The sequence below is a fragment of the Pleurodeles waltl genome, chromosome 4_1 (genome assembly GCF_031143425.1).
Source record: "Pleurodeles waltl isolate 20211129_DDA chromosome 4_1, aPleWal1.hap1.20221129, whole genome shotgun sequence".
NCBI classification, from domain to species: domain Eukaryota; kingdom Metazoa; phylum Chordata; class Amphibia; order Caudata; family Salamandridae; genus Pleurodeles; species Pleurodeles waltl.
In genome coordinates, this window is record NC_090442.1 from 729,741,045 (window position 1) to 729,767,185 (window position 26,141).

Here is a 26,141-nt window from a genome sequence, read left to right on the forward strand (position 1 = left end):
AAGCAATGCTTACTGCATAGAACCAAGGAGGGCTCCAAATCACCAATTTTAATTATCAAATTGCTTGTCGTATTCCATGTCCAAATAGTAGGATTACCTGGGAAGCAACTAAAGACAACACGCCCTAATCCAATCATTTAAACAGGGTACCAACCATCATCATACATGCACAATATGCACGGAAAAAGAACATAATGAGGCAGTTTTTGCTGCGACACGAAGAACTAAGAAGCGCATGTCAACACCTTCCCACACTGGTACAGTGAGATGCAAAAAAGCAGAGATCCACTGGCCGAGCCAAGATACTGTCAAATCGCATGCCCCTATCTAAAACGACATGGGTTAAAAAATGATCACACTGAAATACTGTTGATGAAACCGCAATTTATATATTCTGGTATTTGTCCAGGTACTTGACTTCGAACAGGTATGACATCACTGGCAATAATATGTCAGTAATTGCATGAAGGTAGTATTAATACTGCAAAACAGAAAGACAATAATAATAAAACTCCCTTCCCTTACGTACGCTGCAGCTCAATATATGGATTGTAATGGACTTTGTAATTAAACTATATTTTATGACAAAAAGATATGGAACTGTGGGAAAAGGTATAACTCATGTTTTAGTTATAAAAACTTAGGGTGGAATAAAAGTATTTTTTTTCATTTTTTCAGAGCAAGTTTAAAACTCATATGTGCCCCCTCCAGTACAACTCTCTCAATGTCTCACTACATGAGGCTCACAACTCACTTTCTGGTGGATACACGATCTCCCACAAGTGGTTATCTTATCCCTCTCCATACAAGTGTCCATTACCTCATTGTGCTTGTCTATTGACACAGAAGATACAAAGGCCATCTTCTTCCTCTGGTCCGAACCCTTACTCAACCATTTATGCAGATACAGTTCAACGAAAAGGATGTAGACAATCCCTGTAACACATCAAGCATTAAATCAGACTCCAGTATGCGATGTTACCATCAGAACCAGGTAGTAAGCCATCGACTGCCAATAACACACTACAAAGCCATACCTGTGGAAGAACGTGAGCTATACAGATGCCAATAAAATTACACACTCCTTTCTCCATACACCTGCTCAATCAGTGGACTGGTTGGAGAGGACCAATGGCAGCGATCCAGATTTCAGTCTAAAGTGACAACCATCTGATTATACTGGGATTGCTGGGGTTGGTGTTGCTGTCCTACACAAACCCTCAGATTATTATTATGGTATAAACACAGATAACATTCTGCCTATTACCATGCCACTTAATATAGTAAAGCACATTTCTATTAATAGTGTATAGGAGGAGAAATCTACAGTTGTGCACAGGCTGATTGAGCTAAATTAAATAAAAAAAATACACTAAAATGATAATTTTCCCTATACCTGAAGATACACATGTAATTTTTGCCACCATCAGATAGTATTATCTCAATTGAAGCCGATGAGGGTACCAGGAAGATTAAAGGAGTTTATATTTGTAGCTACACTAGTTGTTCATATCTTGATAACTAAAGGTTAGAAAACACATTTTATTCCAACAGTTCAAATGTTTGTTAGTGAGGCTGATAAAAAAATATGTTCCTTGACCAAATATTTGATTTTAAAAATGAGGGCTAATTCTCTTTTTGTTAAAAACTGACCAGGGAAAAAGTTTGAGGGCATTTTTTTTTCCTGTGAGCAACGTGTTAATCAACAATTGTAAGGTACTGATATAACACTGAGGCTCATATTTATACTTTTTTTGCGCTGCATTTGCGTCATTGTTTTGATGCAAAAGTGGCACAAACTTACGCAATACAATTGTATTCTTTAAGTTTGCACCGCTTTTGCGTCAAACAATGACGCAAATGCTGCGCAAAAAAAGTACAAATATAGGCCTGAATATTTAGACAGCCAAAGAAGAATATTTTAGGTCTCTGCTACCAACATCTACTAGCTGTAGGCTGCTGAATACACATTGTGGACAATACAATACGTACACTGAGCTTTGGGTCAGCCCACTGCTTACCACTAGCTGGCCTTCTTGTCAATCTCATTCGCTTCCATCTTGTTTGATTGCTTCCTCTTCTTGCCGTTTTCTTTTTCCTGGATTAGAGCTTATTGACCAGTAGCCTGAATAAATGACTTGCATTCCTCAACTGCCAACATTCAGGGATCTATTTCATTTTTGCCTTTAGCACTCCATCAGGGTGCATTTGTTTCCTTTCTCTTCCCGGTGTGCTGCTTTGCATTGCTCCACACTCTCTGTGTTGCTCTCCCTTGCCCAAAGATCCTCTTTTGCTTCCCTTCCTGCTCTTCTTTTTTGGTCTTTTCTGAATTTAAGCCCTTTCCACCTCCTCTGTTGCTTCCTCACTGTACTCCTCATTAGGCTTGCTGCTCGGTGACGGTTCCTTTACAACCCCGAACCACCATTGAGCTTTTTTTTGTTTTTACTTCCTGAAAACGTGCACATTTAAAAAAAAAAAAAATGTATTTCTTTGGTGCTCCAATAATGGCATCTACAATTTTCTAACTGTAAATAATAAAAACAAATGGAGGCCTGATCATGCTGCTTGCATGCACACATGTCGGAAAACTTGGCTCCCATACAGTCCTAATATGGTTTTATTAAGGCTGAAACACAATTATAATGACATCAGTTGTATCAGGTGCACCAGTGTGTTGTCGGCACAGTGCAAGGTGATAAAGTGAAAAAACTAAATACTATATACATATGTGACTGGAGAGATTTTTTGTGCTGTCATGGGATATCAGGCTTCTTGGATAGCCCCAGCCACATTTGAGCAATTTAAAAACCTTTCCACAATTCTGTGTTTTGTCGATGTTTCAACCCTATTATTCCTATAGGATTAATCAATGCAGGGTTATCATTAGGAAGAAGGTAATCTACGTGGACAGACGCAGTCCGTCACCTTCTGTGGTCCACAAGAGATCCTGGTGAACAGACGTTCCCACTATTACCATAAGAGAGGGGTATATAATTCAAGTCAGCAGACAGAACCCTTTAAGTGATCACCTGTGTGCGCCACAGGTCACGCTATGGGGCACTTGGGAGTCGCTGCACGATGCCAGGAAAGGAACAGCCAATTTGTGTGGATAGCAAGGAGACTATCAACTTGCACTGCGCCGAAAACACACTGGAGCACCCGATACAATTTATGTCATTATAATTGTGTTTCAACCTTAATAAAACCATATTATTTTAATACTATTTCCTTCCTACACACACACTCGCTCTTCATATACAAAACAGTGATGGGGAAGTCAAGGGCCACACTTACCCCTTGGGGACCACCTGTGTCTGACATTATATAAACCCAGGTCCCTGGGTTATGGGTCTTTTGCCCATTTGCTAGATAGATCCCATACAGTCCTTTCGTATACACATTCATGCGTGATGATGCAAGTAATCATCACACTTTTTTTACGTCTATTCGCCAATTGGCATCAGTTAACAACTATATTTTTCTGTTTTGATTATGCTGAAGAGCATCAGCAAAAAGCATTGGCAAAACCAAATGGCGAGATGTATTGGCTTTATCACTGCTTGTTATAAAGATGAACACATTCCAAGCTATTAATTAGAAACCCAGTTTCGTTTTGATGAACTTCAAGCAGCTATAAGAGTTTGTCACAGGAAAGCGGATAGTGGGATCTCAAGTAACAGTGGAAGTGTAATTCTGGTCACTTTGAAATCCAGTCTGCCATTTCTGAAATAACAAAAACACCAACACATTCTTTTGCTGAAGCTTTAATAATGAAACCTAACAGTGTCAAAACTTAAATTATGCCGCTCATCTCAAATCTGAGATGTGTATCATCCCTTACACCTGCTACATCCTCAGAGTGACCACATTGCTTGCCTTGCTGTCTTACACTGAATAATCAGACAGTGCACACATGATTTTAATACCCTAGCATTAACAGGCCCAAAAACCATCAAGCATTTCATAAAACTCAATTGCCAAATGTCTGAATATAATCAAGGTGATGGGTGACACAGCGAACAGGGCAGAGAGGCAAGAACTTCTGTGAAGACACGAATACAAGAGGTGGTAAACCCTGTATTACTAAATCAAAATTCTTCGGGGCAAAGGGCTCTGGGATGGAAGAAGCAAACAGTTTTTTTTAAGTGGGAAGCTAATGATACATAGCGCAGACAAACTAGCAAGGTTGGATGTAAAGTACTATATAAAGTGTGACACTTGCAAACATTCCGAGGGGGATAAAACCGCTTAATAAATTAATGATGTCCATCCAACCAGCAGATTGGAGTATCATATGCAAAATATAAAGCTGCTGTTGCAACCATATATACTCAGCGGTACTTCCTCACCTCAGCTATCATATAATGAGCAGAAGAGGAGGGAGGAGTGAGTGGTGTCCAGCAACAGGAAGCAGATTTTGCTGGAGTTACTAAGATGTATAAATGCCATGATGGCTTTGTTGGAAGTATTATACAGAGTAGAGGAGAGGGTGCGTCAAAGCTGATTGGAAAGGATTTAAAACTAGAGGGATTGACACCCAAGGTTGTTAACAGAGTCAAGTTTGGTAAATTGGAGGAATCTGCTTGTAACTCTCTCTGTGTGAGGTGAAATTATGTATACCACAGTCTCAGAGTTGTAAAGGACGTTTAATGACTCACATTATGTGGATGCCTTTATACAGACATACTGGAAACAAGGTGAGAATCTAGATAAAACATTTTTTAACATTGAATCTCAGGATTCTAGGTCTGCCAGAGGTATAACCAGATGAAGACTTGCAGGACACTGGTGAGAACCTCACTGCAAAATTGTGTAACCCCTCCATACATACAGAGGGATCTCTAGTGATGAGACTCTTAGGTAGGGGTGACTGAAGGACCAAAGATGTGGAACTGTGGCAGTGATCGTCTTGGACTAAGTAGAGAGGGGCCATACTTCAGGCACAGTTGTGATAAAGAGGTAAGTTTAATGGCCCGCATGACCCTGCTCTTTGCACTGTAGATTTTGAGTCATGATACGATAAATAGGCCATGAGAGCTCCAGCATATCTGGAAATTCTTATTTAACAAATTTCAAATACAATAACGAGAAGAGACTCCACGGTCGAATTGTTAAGGTTAATCCAACTCTACGCTTGATTTTGATTTTTGAGGACACTTCTAGCAGTATTTTTATGAACAAGAGTATTCCAGTATTACACTCATTGGGTAAACCCATTGTCTTGCAAAAAAAAAAAAAGACTACAATCTGTGTGGGGCTCTGAACGCAGCAAAATACTTTAAGAAGGTAAAACAATTCAAAAGTTATACTCCATGTTAGGGTAATTTGATGTAAGGCAACCCACCAATGTTACACATGATGCCATTAATGTGTGGTTGGATGTAGATCCTTCGCAAATTAAACAGTAAAAACGAGACATAGGCAATTATTTTGTGGGTCGAACTTAAATAAGCAAATTCAAGTAATTGTGAAAAATTGTTATGCACGTGCCTAACAATGACAAAGTGAAGTACACATTAAACCACACTACGCTACAAATGAATTTTTGAGGTCAAATACAAGGGTTGGGTGATTGAAGTATGTGGCAGTAATCACTGATTAACAGTGGTTTGTGGTTAAAGGTAGAGAAACACGAAAAATGAAGTGAGAACAGTTAATGTGTCTTGGAAAGAGGGGATCGCAATAGTACTGCGAGGTTCACATTGCAAACGGGGTGTTAATTTCCTTGTCATTAGCAGAGTACATTGGTAAAGTATGAAAAGACCCCGCTATGTATCATGCAGAGCAAATACAGTTGTGACGGGAAACTCACAACTGTCATCGGTTATGGATTATCATGGAAATAGAACCTTTGTTGGTTACTGTGGAAATGCGGACATACACCACTCACGACCAGAGGAATTTCTCCTTTTGTTCATTTAAGGAGAAGGGGCCTGCTGTGAAGGCGCTACACATGTGGTGTGGAAAGACAGGTCCGATCTGGGAGAACAGAGCAGCAGTTCGGAATCGAGGGACTGTCAATCAAGTGAGATACAAGAGGAGTAGGATAAGGTACAAGGAGTGCGGGGTGGGGAACGCGGGTTTATGTCGGCAACTGACGGTGGTTAAGATTAGCACAATGATACGGAAAGGATAGACATTTTCGAAACCACGTAGCGCTGGGAGGGAGAACGTTGAACAAACAAAAACTGGGCAAGTGTGGATCAGAGGAAATGGGTGCCAAATTCCCAAACATTAAATCAGCTATGGTGATAATTGCTGTCGATTTCTAAGTAAGTTTATTAGACAACGGTAAATAATTTTTTTATATTTTCTCTTGAGGTCTGTGTTGTCAGGGGGAAAACATGTAAACCACATGCTAATGTTCTTACATCACCTTTGGAGAATTCGGTGATTGTGTCCTTGTGTATAATACCTGTGTGTTATTGAAAAATTAATCTGCTGTTAGAAAGTGATGTTGCCACTTGGTGGTCTGTGTAAACCCACAATGTGATTACTTACGTCATCAGGTGATCACTGAATTCCTGTAGCGCCGTTTCTAAGGACAAATAACTTGTAGGTGAGAACTACCACACCACATGGAGTGCACAGCAAGGCGCTGGTGCATGCAAGGGATACAAAGTTATATTGAGTACAAACCTGTGGGTAATTATGAAAATACTGAGATGAGCCACCTGTCCTTTGGCACGTGCACGCACGCCCAGACAGAAGAGCAGGTATGTGTAAGTAAGTCCATCTCTGTGGATGCACGTGTACTCATCAATATCTGTTCCTAAACCTACTATTAAATACATAAAAAAAAAACTGCAACTAAAAGGCTACCATACCATATCTTCCAAGTGCTATTCGGAACATTTGGTGGCTCACAAAAAAGCTGCTGTGAGACTTGCTCATCTGCATCTTTGATCTTTTTGGGTACTATGCATTTGGACTAGAATCGCTACAGGTATCTTTACCTTCAGCTAATGTCTCCAATTGATTTCTCTCAAATTTTAGACTCATGATGCTTAGTGAAACTTATTTCGAACAGTACTTTTGAGTCAAACTGTTGATACCTGAAACTGTACGCATGTATTGGTATTTGAATTGCAAGAACCAGCATGGTGCTGGAATACAATGCAGGTTTGACAACATTAAGTGTGGGCTTACATATTTGAATTGCACTTTACACCCACACACACGCATGCACCCCCCCCCCCCAGAAAAATCATAAAAATGTTACTAGACCTGCAGGTCAAGTAGCTTGAATAATCTACTTGACCTAACTGTAATGTACGTGACCCTGAAATGGGTCTCAAATTGTATGATCTTAGGCAAATGTTGTCTTCATTCTCACATGAGTGCACCTTCAAATACTCTGCTGTAAAAGAAATCCTCTTTTGTTTGATTAAATACACTAAACGTTTGGCTCCATGTATAATAAAGCTAGCCCACATATAGTGTACACAAGATCCATGCATGATTTGCCTCTTAGTTTACTAATAGCTTTGCCATAAGGGCAGGAGTGTTTCTCAGTTTATGTTTTAACACTCACTTTAAATAAATATATTACTAAAACATTATATGGTAGGGCACTGTCACTTACTGACAATACATTTCCAAGAAATGTCCAAAAACCTTCCCACTAATTTGAAGCTTTACTTATAAAACTATACTGGGGTTCAGAAAACATTTATCATTTGCACATCATAAAGTAAAGTCTTCTGACTTTTGTCATCCTATTAAAGTATTTTTTTCCATCACACAGAAGTACAAAAAATGGTCTTTCACAGCTACTGAAATATATTTTGAAATGTTTGTAAAGTTGACTTAGTTATATAAATGTTCTGTGTTAGGGAAAACCTGATACCAAAAGCCTTTCATTTCACATAGGTCAGACAGTTCACCTTACAAAATACTGGAACTCTGCAGTCACAAGGCAAAGTATTTGTACTGCAAGAAGACAAACTGACTTTTGACCCCCTTCTCTGAACACAGAGCAAATGTGACAAGAATAAGATTTAAAGGCATCTTAATTGCTAATTCAGTTTCTGAATTAACAGAACACCTCTTCTTTGTCCACTGCCTGAAGGGGTCCAGTGGAATCTAAATATAGCTGGACCGCCTAGCGCTCTGATACATATATATATATATATATATATATAGATACATATATATATATATATATATATATATGTATCACTAAAAAGAAGTCCTGCGATTCTTCCTGCGCTCGCCTGTCGAGGTTGGTGCTCAGAAAATGGGCACAGGACCCATTTAATATATACTCCACATAGAATTGAAACGCTGGCACTCCATGCAGATTACTGTCCTTTATTTACATCCAAAATTCAATTTCACGTCCAAAAATCCATAGTGACACAGAAACACTAGTACTAGAAGGGCCAAGGAAGAAGACCGTGATGGTTGAAACGAGTCTCCCTATTTTTGTGTCACTATGGATTTTTTTTTTTACATGAAATGGAATTTTGGATGTAAATAAAGGACAGTAATCTGCATGGAGTGCCAGCGTTTGAATTCTATGTGAAGTGTGTGTGTGTACACACACACACACACACACACACACTTTTTTACAATGTGGTGGTCCATAAGGCACAGTTTCAGTCAGGTCAGAGTTCCCATAGAGCATTTTTTGTTTTGCAAATAACTTTGGCACTTTGGTTTGACAAATCTGCACAAAACTTTCCACCACAGCTCCTTTCTGGAAAGTTTTGCTTAGGTCCATCATGTGGGAGCAAAACAAAAGGGAGGGGAGTAGTGCAGAGGTACCAAAATATTTCCCATATTAGTTCCAGATGGAAATTTTGGGAAGTTATACAGAAAAAACAGCTGAATGGAATGACACTAAATTTGGCAGAAAGCTAGAGCTTTACTGGAAAGTGAGCCTTTCATTATTTGGTGTAAATGCGCTCAGCCATTTGAGAAGTTTGGTGTGGTGTTCAAAAGTTAGGTATATGTGGACTGTTGGTGTCCAGCTAAATTCTGATTGCCCTCTTTCAAGGGACCAGTCAATCCTGATTGGCTGGCCACAACCTGAACAATATGTTGTAGCAGCCATTACAGAACTTAGGGACATGGTCCCAGTTTTCCAAAAATCAAAGATAGATAGATGGCTAGATGGATAGATACACCCTACAACACTAGAAACGCTGTAGATTTGCTCACCTCAAAGGTATGTTTCTCTGGCAAAAGTTTTAAGCATAGGATTAGCACAGTACCATCCACACCGAGCTAGAAAGAGACAAGGTATTTTGCCATTTATACAGCAAAATATTTAAGCATACGATTGGCAAAGTTAAATCCTCGCCAAGCTGTAAAATGACAAAAGCCTTTCACCACGTCAGGCACAGTATTTAAGCTTAGGATTGGTAAAATACCAACAAAACCAACCTGCAATGAGCAAAAGTAATCTCTGACACAAGTTTCACTATCATTATAGCTCTTCAAAGAGGTTTAGCTATGTCCAGACACAAGGGAGCACCCAATATAAGTAAAAACAAAACCCATGCCTCATTGCTCTCAAGCATCCAACAAGGTGGGCAGGCGAAGCTGAACCCATTAAAGGAATGGAACTAGGCAGCAACAGCCGTACACAACCCCAATCCGGCATAACCTGCCTCCCAATAAGAGATTACCAACTGCCTGCCCCACCACTCTCGAAGATGCTCCTCCTATCAGTCAAAAAATGCCTGATACAAAACAAGCAGGGCAACACCTAGCAATGCAATTGCAGGATGAGGGAAAATGTAGAAGGAAAATAAACAAGGGCGATATGGACCTATTGAAACAGTAGCAAAATATGGGCCAGGAACAGCCACAATGACAGCGGGAACAAAGAGGGATGCTAAAAGACAATCAAACATGGCCAATTCCCCCCCAAAAAAATGCTTTGTTAGTGGCACGTACCACGACAAATTCAAAGTTCTTTACTGCTTACATAAAGCTGCATTGGAGGAGCAGGAATACCTGCTTTTGTAATGTCAAGAGTCAGACCATCCACTTACTAAACAAGAAGGTCTCTCACGAACATTGGAGGAACTGGAGATTTACTCCAGAATCCGTCCTAGACTTACAAATGGACCTAATGTTCCCCCATTTCAGTACCAGCAAAGGGTGCATTCCATCAGTTTGAAGTCAGCCCCACAAGTTGCCACCAAAGTAACAGAATTAGTTGCTGCCTTCCAAAGGTGTATATCCAACTTAGTCTGCTATTTCTATTTCATCTCAACTCATTCAGTAGACACAATAATAGACACACAGATGGTGATGGCTTTAGTCACAATTGTGAAAAATGTATATTTTCAAGACACCTGGGCCCAATCAGCCTACAGAACTCTAGAATCATTTTGTGGTTCGAGTGTCCCCAGACCTAATGGCGTCCTGTGCTCAAATGCTGCTTACGGACTGTTCCAAAATGCTTTTTGCAAATGAGACATGGTGTTTCCAGTCCCAAAAATTATAAATGACTTGTTCGGGTGTACCAAACAAAAAAAATAAATCCTGAGCAGGCTTATTTATAGGACTGCAAACTGCACGGCTTGGTCATCTCCCGCCTGCTCAGAGACTGCAGATACTTTTACATCCAGAAATAGCTATGCTTGCTTTCTTCACTTAATTGATGAGCAGATATCCCTTGTGCTGCTCCTTTACTGCTTACAGCTTTCTGCCTTTATTCCCATCTCCTACTCCCTAGATCGAGCCAACAATTAACATGTTGATTCATAATCCTCTGTTGACCACACCAGTCTGGATTCTTAAATTCGGTCCAGATGTTAGGTAGAAGACTGTTAATCTGCTACACAGCACGACCCCCCCTTTCTGAGCAGGAATGATTGTTGCTCCATCTCTGCCCTCCAATGTTAATAACTGGGTACACCCGGAAGCCTGATCTACATTTAACTGGAATGGTTGAAATAATCTTTCACTACTACAAGACATCAAAAGGAACTAGAACTCAATACATTAGCAAACGGCTTGGTTTTGCCACTGGGACCTGGCAGATACCATCAATGTGAGCTGGAGGATACGCTTTTGGTCCTCCTAGCAAATCAAATTAGGGAGTCAAACATATTTGATCAAGTCATTTCTTGATCGCTCCCGAGGATGGCAGGACTCCGTTTCCACAATATTTTTCTTTGCAAAAACTACAGTTAAATATCACTTGAAGGGCCTTAGGTTTTCTTGGACTTTACCATCAACCAAGAGATTGTGCTTCCTGCTTTCGTCCTTGTGCTACCCTCCAACATCAAGAGGACTCATCACATTTTAGATGATGGGGTTTTGCCTTATGGTTTACCTGACAAGGACTAAAACAGTTATGTCCTTCAACAAGTAGGTCATTGACTACAGCAACACTTTTAGTGGCCTCTTGTACTTCCATGTGCTGCAAGATTGTTGGTCTCCCTCCTTGTCAGAGCCACACACCAATGTTTTAAGAACAGGTGATTATGTGCCTTTTAAGTATTATGTTGCCTTGGATGCCATCTACAAACTTGCCAAGTGACTTATGACTCAAGTATTCAGTAGTTTTACACAATGGATCTCAGCTTGCAGGATGAAGCCTGGTTTGTCCAAGCTCTGTTGTAAATAGTTTGGCCACTCTGGAGTGGCTAATAAGGCTGTCTATCTCCTCTTTGGAAATCATGATTTGTTTTGTTCCCATATAAGTATTGATTTTGTTATCGGGGTGCAGGAGGTATGCCTGTAAATACAAGTTACTCACCATAGTGACTTTTTACTGGTAGTCTAAAGTCCTCCTTTCCCCGGATAACAAGTCTACCAATACACTTTCTTTATGTGGTTTTAGTGCAGCTAGAAAGGTGGAGTTATGGAATCCACCCATTGACGGAATCAGTGGTTAATTTGTAAATAAAAACAAGTCTGTGCCCAGAGCTTTCCTCTGAAACACGCGGCTGCTGCAATTAAATGTGCGAGCACAGAACACTGAGGCAACGTAATCCTAAAGCCATCTCGGGTCTCTTTAATCCATTTACGGGCACGCTCTGCCCCTTCAGGTCAATATTGCAGCTTTCCACTTTCTCCCTTTCTGACATTTTCAGTCTTTCTTTTCCACCGTAATTCCCAATAGTGTCTTTTGCCCTTCCCTTCCCTTCCAATTACTCTAGAGGTATGTACTTTGGAATCAAATGGACCACTCTAAGGAGCCAGTAATACACAGAAGCTGCCTCACTGTTCTTTGTTATAATACTTTGTGGTGCTCCTGTTAGTTTCAATCCAAATTATGTTGAAGATTATTAGGAGAATAGAGTTCAGTGCTAGCAATACTCCCTAACCGTTGACAAATTTCTTCAACTTTGGCATCTGGTAAGATCACTATAAATGGAATGTGGAACATATTGTCTAGGCTCCCAATACTAGGGATAATATGTCTCATAAAGGACGTGCAGGAAAACTTTATAGAAGAGATCACTATCAGATATTATGTGCTGCCATTACTGGTTTTAGCTCCTAACCCAAAGGGGACAAGGAAGATGAACAAACATTGGCAAAGCCAATAAGTCTCAGCAATGCGAAGACAATGGACATTGTCTATGTCAGTATCATTTAGCAGTGTGGTATAGCAGCACGGCTGCTGTTTAGCATGGCTGAAAGTTGTGCAAAATTACCAGATGATTAAGTTATAGTAAATCTAGGAATCAAGCCTCACATGTGTGCATCTTATGAGTCTAATGAAATCTCTTACGGCGCGATTGTCTGCAGTTTTGCTGCGCTGTAGATATTTTATTGAGGAAGCGGGTGGGGGGGGGGGGGGGAGGGGGGAAACCCTTTGCTGAGGCCTAAATGAGAAATAATTGATCTTCATCACCTGAGAACATAATCTGAATCGAGAGGGGCAATCCAGATCCGGCGTGTCATCAACTGCGTGGTGAGGGTTGCTGTGTGGCTGTACAGACAGCCTGGAGCAGAATCTTAGCAAGCATTCAACGGGGCAATTGCACAGAATGTGTTTCACTATCATTTAAATGGACCTTTTACATGAGATTGACATCGACAAAAAATCTTCTGTGCCCACATGCAGCTTAACTCTTTTGAACAGAACAGCATAATATAAAACGTATTTAAAAAAGTTTTACATTTGCCTTTAAACCTACATGTATTAAGCCTTGCGCCGACACATCATACGGTTGCTTTGGATGTTCATTCTAATTGGATGTTTATTCTAATTCAGTAGTAAGATGTGGCACAGTGGAAAGGTAATCCGTTTCTGGTGAGGGGATGTTATGAAAGGTCTCTTCCCTGATCTTTAGCGTTGGTCTGCAGAGGTTGCTATGCACCCCTCAGTGTTGATAGTAAGCTATTGCCCAGATTTTAAGGATCCAGATCGATTTTTTAAATGTTTGGTGGAACTCAGACATAGAATGGGGTCATTGGCTGCATTCTGAATGTGACACTGGAAAGACATCCATGAGCTTTACAATGCATAGCAACATTTTTTCGCTTTTCCATCGATCCAATGGTGCACAATATCGGTCATTAACAAAGATAATGCAAATCAAATAATAGGAAAGCCAAGCAGGGCCTGTGGAAAACATCTGTGTAGTAAAGCACAAAACGGCCTACCTTTGTAAGAGATTCAAATCCATCTATGGTCAAAAGAATCAGATTATTCCTAAAAGTCAAAGCTTTATATTTACCTGCACGGCTAGCAAACGTCCCATAGTCACTAGAGGGAGGCTTCTGTGGAGGAGACAATGACAGAGGCTGGGGCTTTGCAGCAGGTGTGGAAGGCTCCCTCATGCGGCCAATCACATTGTCAGACAGCTACAAAATGACAAAACAAACACGATTTATAACTAAGAAAATTCGAATAGCTATACAGATGATACTTGCTTTGTATTAGAATACGTCCTACAGAGGAGAAAAACATCAGACATTTAAAACACAAGTTCGCCTTCAGTGAGGAAGACTGTGGAGAATAGACACGTGTCCAACCTACAGAATGCTAGGATACCTAGACCAGTGGTTCATAACTGCGGTTCGGGGAACCCCTGGGGGTCGGCAAAGCTCAGGGGGTCCACAGCTACTTAGAAATATAAATATTAAATAAAGTGTATATAAATAAAGAAGCAACACAACATTGAATTTGAAATTGGACACTAAAATGAAGTTAGTATTCTCCGACTGATTCGGGGAGCAGCACAAATGCACCAAATGTAATGTAATGTAGCGCGGATGAGGAGTGGCCTCAATTGAATTTTGAAAAATCTCCAACCTTTCCAATAAAATTGAAAAAATATATATTTTTTATTTGTGAATTAAATAAAATGTTCCATTGTTTGTGTATTTGTTTGAGAAATGTTTATTTATGTATTATTTGTGTACTGCTTTGCAGTTCAACTAGTGCTTAGGCTAGGATCTCCAGCTCCCGATTATGACTCAGTAGGGGTCGCCGGACTCAAATAATGATTCAGTGGGGGTCCAGTAATGATCAAGTGAGGGTCCACAGAAGTAAAAACGTTAAGAACCGTTGACCTAGACTGAAGACCACCGGTAAAGGGCCCAGCTTTTACACTGTTGAGAATCATAGCGCAATAAACCTGCATAAAAATATATTTGACTGTTCACCATAGCCACCAAATTTTAAAAAAAAGTTGTTTTACTATGCAAATTACTTATGACTACCTGTGGCGGGGGACCCAGAAAAGTGTTCCAGTTAATTTTCAGTAATAACCATTCCATACGCAACTTAAAATCCTCTAATAAGGCAGCTGTGCGTGCATTCAGACATGCGATTAAGTCTCTGGCAAACTTATAGAACAAACTGCTGAAAACAATGCAAAACTAGCATGGCGTGTGAAATGTCAAGTCTAATGGAATCAAATACAGCCACTGCATCACACGAGAAAGTAACACTACATAACTCTAGACTCAAACTTATTATCCAGAATAAATCTTAGACCCAAATATGGACTGACACCTGTGCACCTCAACCCATGTTTAATTAATAAAATTCAAATAAAATAATGAATGAACTGGCGTATCCCTCTTAGTACATCAGAGGTTACATATTGTACACTTTTGAGCCTTGTTAATTAATTGTGAAAAAGTATTTTTGCTGCTTCTCTGTGAAAGGACATTTAATTTTCATTTCTAGACCAATGGTATTTAAACTCTTGTACAGGGAGTGCTGGGGGTCCACGATGCCTACTAAGGAGGTCTGTAACTGGTTAAAAATAAAAAATAATATTAACAGATTTTTTTAAATTGCATATAAATAAAGGAGCAAAAAGTAAAATTGAAGTTGGTATCCTCCAACTGATTTGTGAGAGTAGTTCAAATTCAAACCAAATGTAGTACAGACAACAAAGTGGCCTCAATTGAGTTTAGAAAAGCTACAACCTTCCCACTAAAATAAAAAAGAATCCTTTCATATTTGTGAAGTACATATAATATTACATCATGTGTGAATTTATTTAATGAATGCTTGTGTCTGTATTTTTGTGTATTGTTCTGGGGTTCAAATCATCAACATTTCTTAGACAGGGGTCCCAGGATTACAATAATGATTTAGTGGGTGTCACAGGATTCCAGTAATGACTAAGAGGGGATCCATGAAGTCAAGATGTTAACAACTACTGTTCTAGACAATAGACTGTTGTAGCAGAAAAGCCTCAAATGACATTTAGATGGTTCTTGATAGCCCACCCATTTTCCTTACAGTGAATAAACTTTTAACGAACAAACAATACATAACAGGTTTTTTTAAACATTCACTGAAGCTTTATGGAATGTGCACAACTCTAGCTCAATCACCAGGGGCAGAGACTCAATAACTTTACATTATGTTTTAAATGCAGAAATTAAACCTAATCAGAGTAGTATTTGACAAAATATAAACAAACGACAAACGCTACAGCTATGCTAGGTATTTGTAAAGCACATACCTACCTAATGGGCCTCCCAGTGCTAAAGCCATGTCCGTCACATAATAGCTAATGTAGGGCATATCATTTAAAAAGGTGTGCTTTGAGATGTTTCCTGAATTTGATTTCTTCATAATTATCAAGGATAAAGGGAGCGAGTTCTAAAGTTTCGATGCCAAGTAGGCAAAGAGCACCCACCACTTCTGGCTTTCTTGATTTTGGGCACAGTAAGAAGCCTCTGGTCAGAGAAGCGTAATGGTCATTTGGGGATAGCAAAGGCTGAGGTTCTTCAGCTCTGTGGCTAGTTCACTGGCACTATTCAGCAGATAACAGTTATGCAGGACGGGGAGGAGCAAGCCTATTTTTTTTAAAAGGAGCCCTGCCCTTTAACCCAGGGATCTTAAACTCATGCCTAACAGAATAAACACAACTCCAGACAGTATCACTTAAACCAAGTGTCATGTATTGATAACCTCCTCTCGAAACACGCAAACACTTTCAACCTGGATTAATGCATAAGTAATTTTGACAAATAATTTCAGCTTTCTGGTATCCTGGAAGAAAGCCTTCATTTGCAGTTTTTCCAACTATGTTTTGCTGTTTAGCAGTATCTCATCCTCTACTGGGTTTCATAGCATAGGTCTTTAAAAGCAAAGTTTGAACCTTCAAAATAAGAACTCCTATTTTCCGGACATCTTCAAAATCTATGTCTTTCTACACATCTCCACAAAATCCTCAAAGACAAGAAGAGTGTGCCCCTCTCTGACATGTCACTGGTGGGGAGCCCGAAGGCTCTGCTCATTCCTACTGAAAGTGAGTAGAACACATCTGTATAGTGTTTCCTTAAAAAGTTCTTCAATTAGGTCTTCAAAATTCTCTTTTCCTTCACCCAATAGTAACCACCATAGTCTTAAGTCTGCTATATCTGATTTATTTTCAGGGTTATCTACTTTTTTAAAAAGTTGCTTTAACCACATAGTTCAGGAAGTAAGGTCAAGAATCCTGGACCTGCACAGTTATTTTCTAAGCTTACAGTCAACTGTAACACTTCTTCTATGAAATTCAGCTTCCCATCATTGAAGGAACACTTTTTTTTCTAGATATCTATGAGCACTCTCACCCACATGGGAAGATTCTGGCGTTATATTTGCTCTTTCCTTGTTTACTTGCCCTATCAAGGATAGATTAGAAACAGGAGAATGATCATCGCCATCCTTATGATATCACCATATCTTACAACCGTGGCACATGGATGTGCTAATATTTTCACTCCTACTTTTTATAACACAATGCCTCACTGCTTTTTCACCTCGCATCATCTATTGTACTTTGTGATTGTAGTCTTCACAGCAGTTTTGCTTGCTTATTTCAGCCACCATTCACAGTCTCTTTTTACCTCATTTTTTGTCAGCCTCCAGAACACAGCCCTGTAATCTACTGGGAAGAGGGCAGGTACAGTTCAAGACCCCTGGGTTCCAATTCACTTAGAGACTCTCCAGAAGCTAATGATCTTGCATATGTGCCACCACCACCTAAGGGTTCATAATGGGTACTACCTCTACTTGTCACCAAACAGAATAAATTATTATCTTTCCAAAGGGAGCTGCAGCACAGGAAGACTGTTAGACCCGGTTGGGCTCCCTAAAGCCCAGTTGGTTCTAACATCCCTTATCACCACATCTGCTTCTACCAGTTCCCACCACCACTCAAGAACAGAAGGCTCCAATAGTATACTTTCAAGCTAAGGTATTTAAAAAAATAAATACATAGAAAGACTCACAGTTGCTAAACTATACATGGAAAAAAAAGGGAGGCTGAAAAATATGTATTTTCTCGTGCTGAAATGCTGTACTCCCAACTTTGAAATATTATATGCAACTTTAAGTTAGCATGTTTAGAAGACAAACTGTCATGTCTTACTATCGAGTGAAAAAGTCTGCTAGGTCACTTGCAGATTTTCTATCAGGATGCTTCTGCCAAAAGACATAATGCTGCAATCAAAGTCTTTCTCTACCCAAGTGCAGCACTATTTAAACTTAGTAGTAGTAGTGTGGGAACACAGGAAGATGTTATAAGCGATTCATTTATGCAGCCATGTAAACATTACTTTATAGTGAATGTGCTTAAAAACAAAATAAAAATAAAAAATAAAAATCAAAGTAATCAAAAACGTTTCCGATACCACAGACATTTATGGCGTTTTTTTGCTTAAGTAGGAAGGCATCCCAGTAATGACCTAACTCATAATCTTTACTACTTTTCAGAATGCAGGATAGCAATAATGAAGATGAAAAGCCAATGTAAGCACCATCACGGCTGTCTGCACCACTAGGAAAATCCTCTTATAGGAAAGAAGCAACGGTTCGCCCTGGTGTCTGTCCCAAAACAAGTTAATTGTAGCGGGGTGGGGGGAGGCATGGGGGACGTTATGAACAGGTCCATGATAAAAATAAAATAAAAAATTTTACTAAAATGTGCTCTGCTCTCAGGACCCAAGAGTTTAAGAAGAGGAACACTGAAGAATATCAGAAAGCAAATAAGATACATATCGAAGTACAACTACACATATACAACAAAAATGCCTCCAATAATACTGAAAACATTGTGGAAGAGCAATCACCACCCAAGTATTACAGTAAGTGGTCAAGAGCTCTAAACGGTGACTACTGGCGAAGTTGAAACTCTATCAAAGTGAAAACTTTGTCACCAGTGGCTCATTCAATGCATTGCATTAGTTTAAATGAAGCTGTATATTCTAGTCAGGTAGGTGATTTGAAAGACACTTATTCAGCATTATACACAGAAGGCTATTTAAATAAAGTCTAAAGAAAAGAAAAAAAATCAGTGTTGCATCTGCACCAGGTTATATGTGTTGAAGGTCCTACAGCTGGCGAAGTACTGTGCTATCTGAGATGCCCAGCGAACAGAAGGATCTGCACTTTCCTTTGAAACACTAGACCCACAGCAAGATGAAGAAATGGGCTAAGAATTGTTGGGGTTGAGACTGGAAATTCTGGGTTAATATCTGATTTTGTTACTCTTGAAATAGCGAGTTAAGCCAGACTTTGCGGTATATTTGGTGGGAACAGCCATCCGTTGACAGTTTTGCATCAAGGTAGGAAGTTGCCGGAGGATTTGAAGCTTCCAGGTTATGCATTTTAAAAAGAATCTTAACACTGCTTTCAGTGGCAGCCAAAACACATATTTCAGTATTCTTTTTAGATGTATGAATTTCCCAGGCCAGTAAAATGAGGCATGCTGAGCTACCAGTACGAATTTAAGAAGTGCACTATTGTTGGATATTTACCAAGGCGGTAAAGTAATGCTCCATTTTATGCATAAAGATGTAATATAAATGTTAACGTTTTTTAAAAATCTTCAATTAATCTCACAAAAAGCTCAATGAGCAAACTGAAATTTGGAGGAGGAAATCAAAATGACACACCAAATGTCTACCAGTGCCCATAAAAATCTAACGATTAAAATCACTAGTGTAAACTCAATTACGAGAATAGAATGCCAATAAGTCACAATTAGATCAACTAACTGCAATCAATAAGTCTGCTCTTAGAATCATATGTTATACAATTAACTAGTGCATGCTGGAACGTAATAAAGGGTGGTTCACATGCCATTTTACTAGACGCAAATCTAACATGCATTTTACAAATGGAGCAAGTCCAGTCTACGTTTTAGAGGTGCACACAACGCATGAATACCCCACACAAATATAACGCTTGCGATATCTGAATATAAAGATGGGTTTTTGCATTTTCGGCTATGAGAAGGGCTCTAGCCACCTTTTTTCTTTAGCTCAAAGACTTGACTGAAAATGTCATCACAGATGACCCACGTGTGGCCATCTAAGACATCTCGGCTTTGCTTATTTTGAACGACCGGCCGGTGGGGAGCTCCGAGATACCTGCAGAGGGATCTCAATCTCATTCCATCGAGGCGTGTTCAGAAAGTACGGTAGTTCACTGTGGCTGAGTTTATCTCTGAACCAATTCTTCATTGTCTTTCAGTGCGGATCTCAAAGAGGTCGAGGAGAGGTGTCACCAGAGTCCCACCATGGTTATGTTACTCGAGGACTCTGTGTTATGCCTCGATAACTAAGTTACAGAATATCGGTTCTGCATTGGAAACATCTTCATTAACATGATTAAAGACTGAATTGCTATGCCCTGGTGTGGAATCCTAGAACACTGAACAGACAGCAAGCAATACATATCTGTGATTATAGATAACATCTATATAAAAATTACATTTTTATATTAAACAAAACAAAATATGAGGGCACTGAGGGCAAATACAGGCGGTATCACAGACAAGGGAATTATCCACAAAAATAGCGTTCATGAAACGAGTAGTGTGACCAATGGAAATATGGCCAAGGTTACACAAGCAAAACGAATCACTAAACAAAGGTGGATGCTATGGTATGCTCAAGCAAATAGGTAAATGCCCTTTTGCCTACAAGTAAAAGTGGAAATAAACAGATACCACAAGAGCTGGATCGAGAACATAGCAGAGATTGCTCATTTTGATATTTTATATATTGAGATTAAAATGTTATTATTGTTGGTGTAGGAAGCTGGCTATCTATGCAGTGACCCAATGTAGAGGGGCACAATGCAGATAGTCCTGTGCAACCCTTATTGGTTTACATGGGTAAAAAGGACAATCCCAAAAGCTTTCTTTTGTGGGATTGTGGGTGAGCAGTTGGGCTTATCAGAGGGTACTGCTAAGTTTTGTTGAACTCACAGAGTTAATAAATGAGACACACAATCAAGAAGAAACTCAAGACCAATTGTTTGAAAAAATAGTTACTTTGTTGTATTATTCATAAACACCATAACATTTGTAGAAGAATAAATACTGCAGCAGTTCTTAGAATCATTTGCAAGAAAGAAACACATTTTGTAAGTGAATGCGTTTTTACGCAGCATGAGTTTTCAAAGTATTATGACTGCATGGAAGTTCTTACACTCAGTTCTTGGGGATCTCCTGAAGGTAGTGAGGTGCTAGTGGTGCAAAGTTATTGACCAGACCAGAAGTTCAGATTTACCAGCCCAGAAGCATCCGGGTGCAGTGGTGTTGGTCGTATTGGGTTCCTGCACACTGAGCACTTGGCAACGAGGGGGGGATGGGGCACCTGGAAAAAGAATGCAAGGAGGGACTTGGAGTCAAGCCCGGGAGCTCTCAGCAGAGGGGCTCGCGGTTGGTGGGCGTTCAGAGGGCAGGGGGACACCGTTGGAAGACTTGGACCTGGTCAGGGGCGCTCAGATGCAGTGGATCTTTAGCAGTGGTGCTCTTGAGTGAAAGCGCACACAATTCTTTGGGGGACCTGCAGTAGGAGAGGCATGACAAGGCAACTGGATAACAGTGAAGGCTGACATCCCTCGCTGGCAGGTCTTCTGATCTGCTGTTAGAGTCCAGGGTGAGCTTCAATAAGCCTTCGGTGGTCCAAGGGGTCCAGTACTCCAGGTGTTGGTGCAGCTCGGCTCTGGCAGACCCTTGGGTCTTCTCATTTGATGGGGAGACAGGACTGACTTCTTGGAGCATTTGGACCTCCTCCTGGACGCCTACTGAGACAATGGACCTGGAGGTCAGCAGTCCAGTGAACTGGACGTTGCGGTTGGTGCCTGCAAGAAGCAGGGAAGTGGCTCATCTTCTCCAGGGGAGATGCTGATGGGCTGGCAAAGTGCTAGAGAACCTCCGAGGCTTTTGGAGTTCTTGCTCTTCCAGTTCTTCTGCGCTCTCTTCTCTTTGTTGTCAGACGAATCTGGCTTCTGGTGACAGGGAGCCACCTAAATTCTGAATTTAGAGGCTTTTTAGGTGAGTGTAGGGTAAGACTCAATGGGCTACTTACACTTGGGGGTGCCTACACCCCATTATGGCCACTTCCTGTCAGGAGTGGGCATATCCCTATCCCAGAAGGCCTAGTTCAAACCAAAAACAAGATGGTGAAAACATTCTTTGTGTGTCCACCTCGAGTAGCCCACCTTGGGGGTGTGGTTAGCCTGAGGTAGTACACGTCTGCTGACTAGCTAATTCTCCCACCTGCCCTGGTGCCAAATGAGCTTCAGGACAGGTGGTGGCTACACCCAGGACTTGGGATGCCAGGGGGACCAAAGATGGCAGGGCCCCTGTCCTTGGTAGGCAGATCTGCTTGCCATCCTGCTGGAGTGGGTGATAACACCCTTCTCCAAAGCAGACATTGTTTCTGACCTCAGAGCATGGACACTCACCTCGAGGCGGTCAGAAATGTCTCTGGTGGTGGCAGGCTGGACTAAACTAGTCAGTCAGCACACCAAGAGACTAGTTGGGTTCAGGGGGCATCTCTAAGGTGCCCACTGGATGGAGGGGCGTGGCTTCGCAGCGTATGGAGTGGGGGGGGTGAGCTCTGGTGAGCCGGGCCCCACCCGACCCTCATCCTGCTGCTGAGACCACAAGGAATTACCAGACACGTATTCCGGACGACGCGTGGGTCCTCCATGACAAAGATCGGACCACGGTAAAGGCGTAGAAGGAGAGAAACCGAAGTTTAGACGGAGGGATCGAGACGATCCAAGATGGCAGCCACGCTCAGCACTGCTCTAGCAGCCTCGTGCAGCTCAACCCGGAGAGAGGAGGAGATGATTATGATGATGATGGAGACAGCCCCCGAGAGCCGGAACGCAACTGGGACAACAGCGGTGCCCGGAGACGGTGCAGAGATGAGGCAGCCTGAACCAGGAGAGGCCCTAAAGTGAGCACTCGGCAGATTGCAGACAGCAAAGGCCGGGCTGGCGAGGAGGGGCACTGAGCTGACCCAGCCTCAGAGACGCCCTGGAAGACGAGTCTGCTGACAGGGGGGGGCTCTGAGAACACTGGCTGCATGTTTCTGTAAGTGAACAGCCGGCATTTAAAGAAGAGGGTGCAGAGCGTGAAGGAGATGATCTGGAAAGTGGAGATGGCCCATGGGAACCGGACCGCATCAAAGCACACCAGGGGACAAAAGAGGCGCCCGGAAGCAGTGAAGAGATGGGGACCTGGTGCACGGACGATCCTGGAGAGCGTGGCTGGAGTGGCAGCTGAGCGGAGGTGTGAGAGTGTGCTGAGAGGACCAGTGGAGCGTACGGCCAGCGCCGTGCTGGGCCGGCCCCTGCTATCACCTGCATAGACTGTTTAAAAGAACCCCCTGTACCCCGATATCCCGCTGGGCCGTGCACCATCTCTTGCCCTAATGCTAGGAGACAGGAGCCTTCTACCTCTGGAGAGAACATCTGGCACCAGCCTGAACCAGGAGAGGCCCCAAAGTGAGCACTCATTAGAGAACAGACAGCGCGGGCCGGCGAGGTGGAGCACTGAGCTGGGCTGGCCTCAGTGACACCCCGGACGACGAGCCTGCTGGTTGGGGGCCCTGAAAATGCTGGCTGCGCGAGACTAAGTGGGCGGCTGGAGATTAAAGAAGAGGGAGAGGCCCCTGCGGCACATGGAGGTGACACTGATCGAAGACACAGAGGAGAAGGCCCCAGCCGGCAGATGAGAACACCAGAGAGGTAAGACCCGGCTGCTATTTTTTGGAGGAACAGCGCTGAAACAACGAACTTAGACTTCATGATATACGATGTGAATAGACTCAGCTAGATCCCACTAGACAGACGGAGAATGCGAACAGCAGAAGAGACTTGTGTTGGGCCCTGGGGACCCCTATAAAAGTATTAATGACTGAAAAAATCTGAAGACTCAAGTCACAGAGGTGCCCATAATGAGGACTGGTGCTTTGATGGGCCTAAAAGGGGTCCTCAGGAACCATAGCTTAATTGCTGATGGGGTCACATCCATGTTGCGCTACACCTGTTGCAGGGAGAGTTACCCAGTTGCAGGATTCATAGCGAGGAAGGTGGAGAAACCAACCATTGCTATATAGAATACTGTGAAAGCGACCGATCCCACTGAGAGCAATGAGAAATCGACTTCTGAGGACTGAATGGCCACAAGAGGGGGCGCAGAAAGGAAGTGGTACACAAGGCTGTACATAGTATCCTGAATGAGGGCACTCCCACAGGGTGTTGAAGGAACAGACAACAATATACATTATCCGTCCCACAAGACTACGCCATGGGTAAAGCTGTCAAAAAGAGAGATGCAGAATTGGGGGGGAATCTCAGCTTCTAGGCCAGCTAGCAGGAAGTCGGAGCAAACGTTATCCGAGTCACTGTAGACAATGCCCCCCACCCCTACACTTCAAGATGTATTGCAAGCTATAGTGGCATCGATAGAGGCCCTAGAGGTCAAAATCAACACGCTTAGTATTGATCTGGGGCTCTTGCGAGATGACCACAGGCACCTATCAGAAATAGTCACTGCAACTGAAAGGGAGATCTCAGAGAAAATATCTACGGTGGTGGCAGCAGGAGAATGAATGGACTCTGTAGAAGTTTGACTATGCGCACTTGAGAATAGAGAAGCAGATGCTGAAAACAGAGCGCCGCCCTCGTTCACGCCGACGGGAACAGGCAGCATGGATTGAATCTTCCACGGTGCAGGAAGCACAGAAAGGCCGACAGGAGGCAGTAGCTGCTGCGGCATCCTTGCGTGGGTCGTCGCCAGACCCTGGATGCCCCACTCAGGGGGGTGAGGGAAGACAGAACTGACTCGGATCGAGACTCAATAGCTTCAATACCCTCCAGTGAGATCCTGCCAGTGGTCACCCCGGGAACTGCAGATAAGATTATCTAGTCCTATCCCTGCCACTGAAGTGGGCGCTCGCCCGGGGCAGACTAGAGAGGACGGTACTTAAATTACTACAAATCAGATCCTACTGCAGTAAGGAGAAGTTCCTTGTGGCACGGCTTATGATGTTTATTCCAAGATGGGTAGTTTTGGGAATTGGGTGGGTACCTGAGAGGCCCAGAACCCAAGACCACAAATAAACTGAGTTATCACACCCCGCAGATCATAGCCCGAGAGTTAGAGGGCACAAACATGTTAGACTATTTCTTGTTTGACTGCTTGGGCGAATGGATCACACTGTTCGCCCTGGGGCATGGGAGTTGGGAATGTTTAAATCAGTTAAGAAGGGGATGGTCTGCCGCTGCACATACCTTATATCACCTGTGCCACTATGGGAGAGACCGGACCCCCCTGGACGCCCACACACCACCACTTATATACCCAATCACTGTGCCCCTAGCTCTTAAAGTACTCACATGGAATATTAGGGGGATGCATTCATTGAGTAAACGTCATAAGGTATTCTCACACCTCACTAGACGAGGGGTTCATATAGCCCTGTTACAAGAGGCACACTTAGATGCCAAAGAGGATAGAGCTCTTCAGCGTATTTATTGTACTACATATTCAGCTTTTGCAAGGGGGGTTCTTATCTGGATCAAGACCACTCTTATGTCACTTCTGGCAGTTGACACTGAACAGGTGTTCTCTTCAGTTAAAAAGTGAAGGGGTAATAAAAGATGCCTTTAAATCTTATGCCACATTTGCTCTGTGTTCACAGACGGAGGTCAAAAGTCAGTTTTTCTTACAATTAATTTTCCTTCTGACTGCAGAGTTCCAGGACTTTGTAAGGTGAACTGTGTGATCTGCTACTTAGAATGTAAAATAAAAAGATATATGGTGTCAGGTTTTTCCTAACACACAACATTTAAATGACTAAGTCTACTGTGCAAACATTTCAAAATATATTTCAGTAGTTGCCAAAGCCCTTTTATATTTCTGTGTGATGAAAAAAAATATTTTAATAGGATAAAAACAAATCAGAATACTTTACATGTTGATGTGCAAACTATATGTTTTCTGAAACTTAATTTTCACGGATTGTTAATATACTATATAGTTTTATCAGTAAAGCTGCAAGTTAGTGGAGAGGTTTTTGGACATTTCTCGGAAAGTTACTGTGTGTAAATGACAATATGTTACCACATCATGGTTGAGTAATACATTTATTAAAATTGAGTGTTTAAACAAACTGAGAAACACTCCTGGCCTGATGGTAATATTGTTAGTAAACTAAAAGAAGTCCTAGGTTATGTGGGCTAGACCTCATGGTTATGCAGGCTAGATTCTTGTGATGTATGCAGCAAACTTTAGTCTACTTAATCAAACAAAAGAGGTTTTTTTGTACTGCAGAAATGCTGAGGCCACATATTTGAAGGTGCAATCATATGCGAGAATTAAGAAAAAGGCGACTCAGTAAAACTATTTGCCTAGGATTATTTTAGTTACTCAACCTGCAGGTCTAGTAACATTTTT

General features: G+C 41.7%; 1 protein-coding gene across 2 annotated transcripts in view; it reads right to left on the reverse strand.

Moving 5' to 3' along the window:
* Positions 1–26,141, reverse strand: part of CHCHD3 (coiled-coil-helix-coiled-coil-helix domain containing 3) — an 801,596-nt gene that overhangs the window by 755,109 nt on the left and 20,346 nt on the right. For both annotated transcript variants that reach the window (XM_069229315.1, XM_069229314.1), the window contains exon 2: positions 13,656–13,782. In XM_069229315.1, the coding sequence (XP_069085416.1) occupies positions 13,656–13,782 (127 nt within the window). The remainder of the gene's footprint in view (positions 1–13,655; positions 13,783–26,141) is intronic.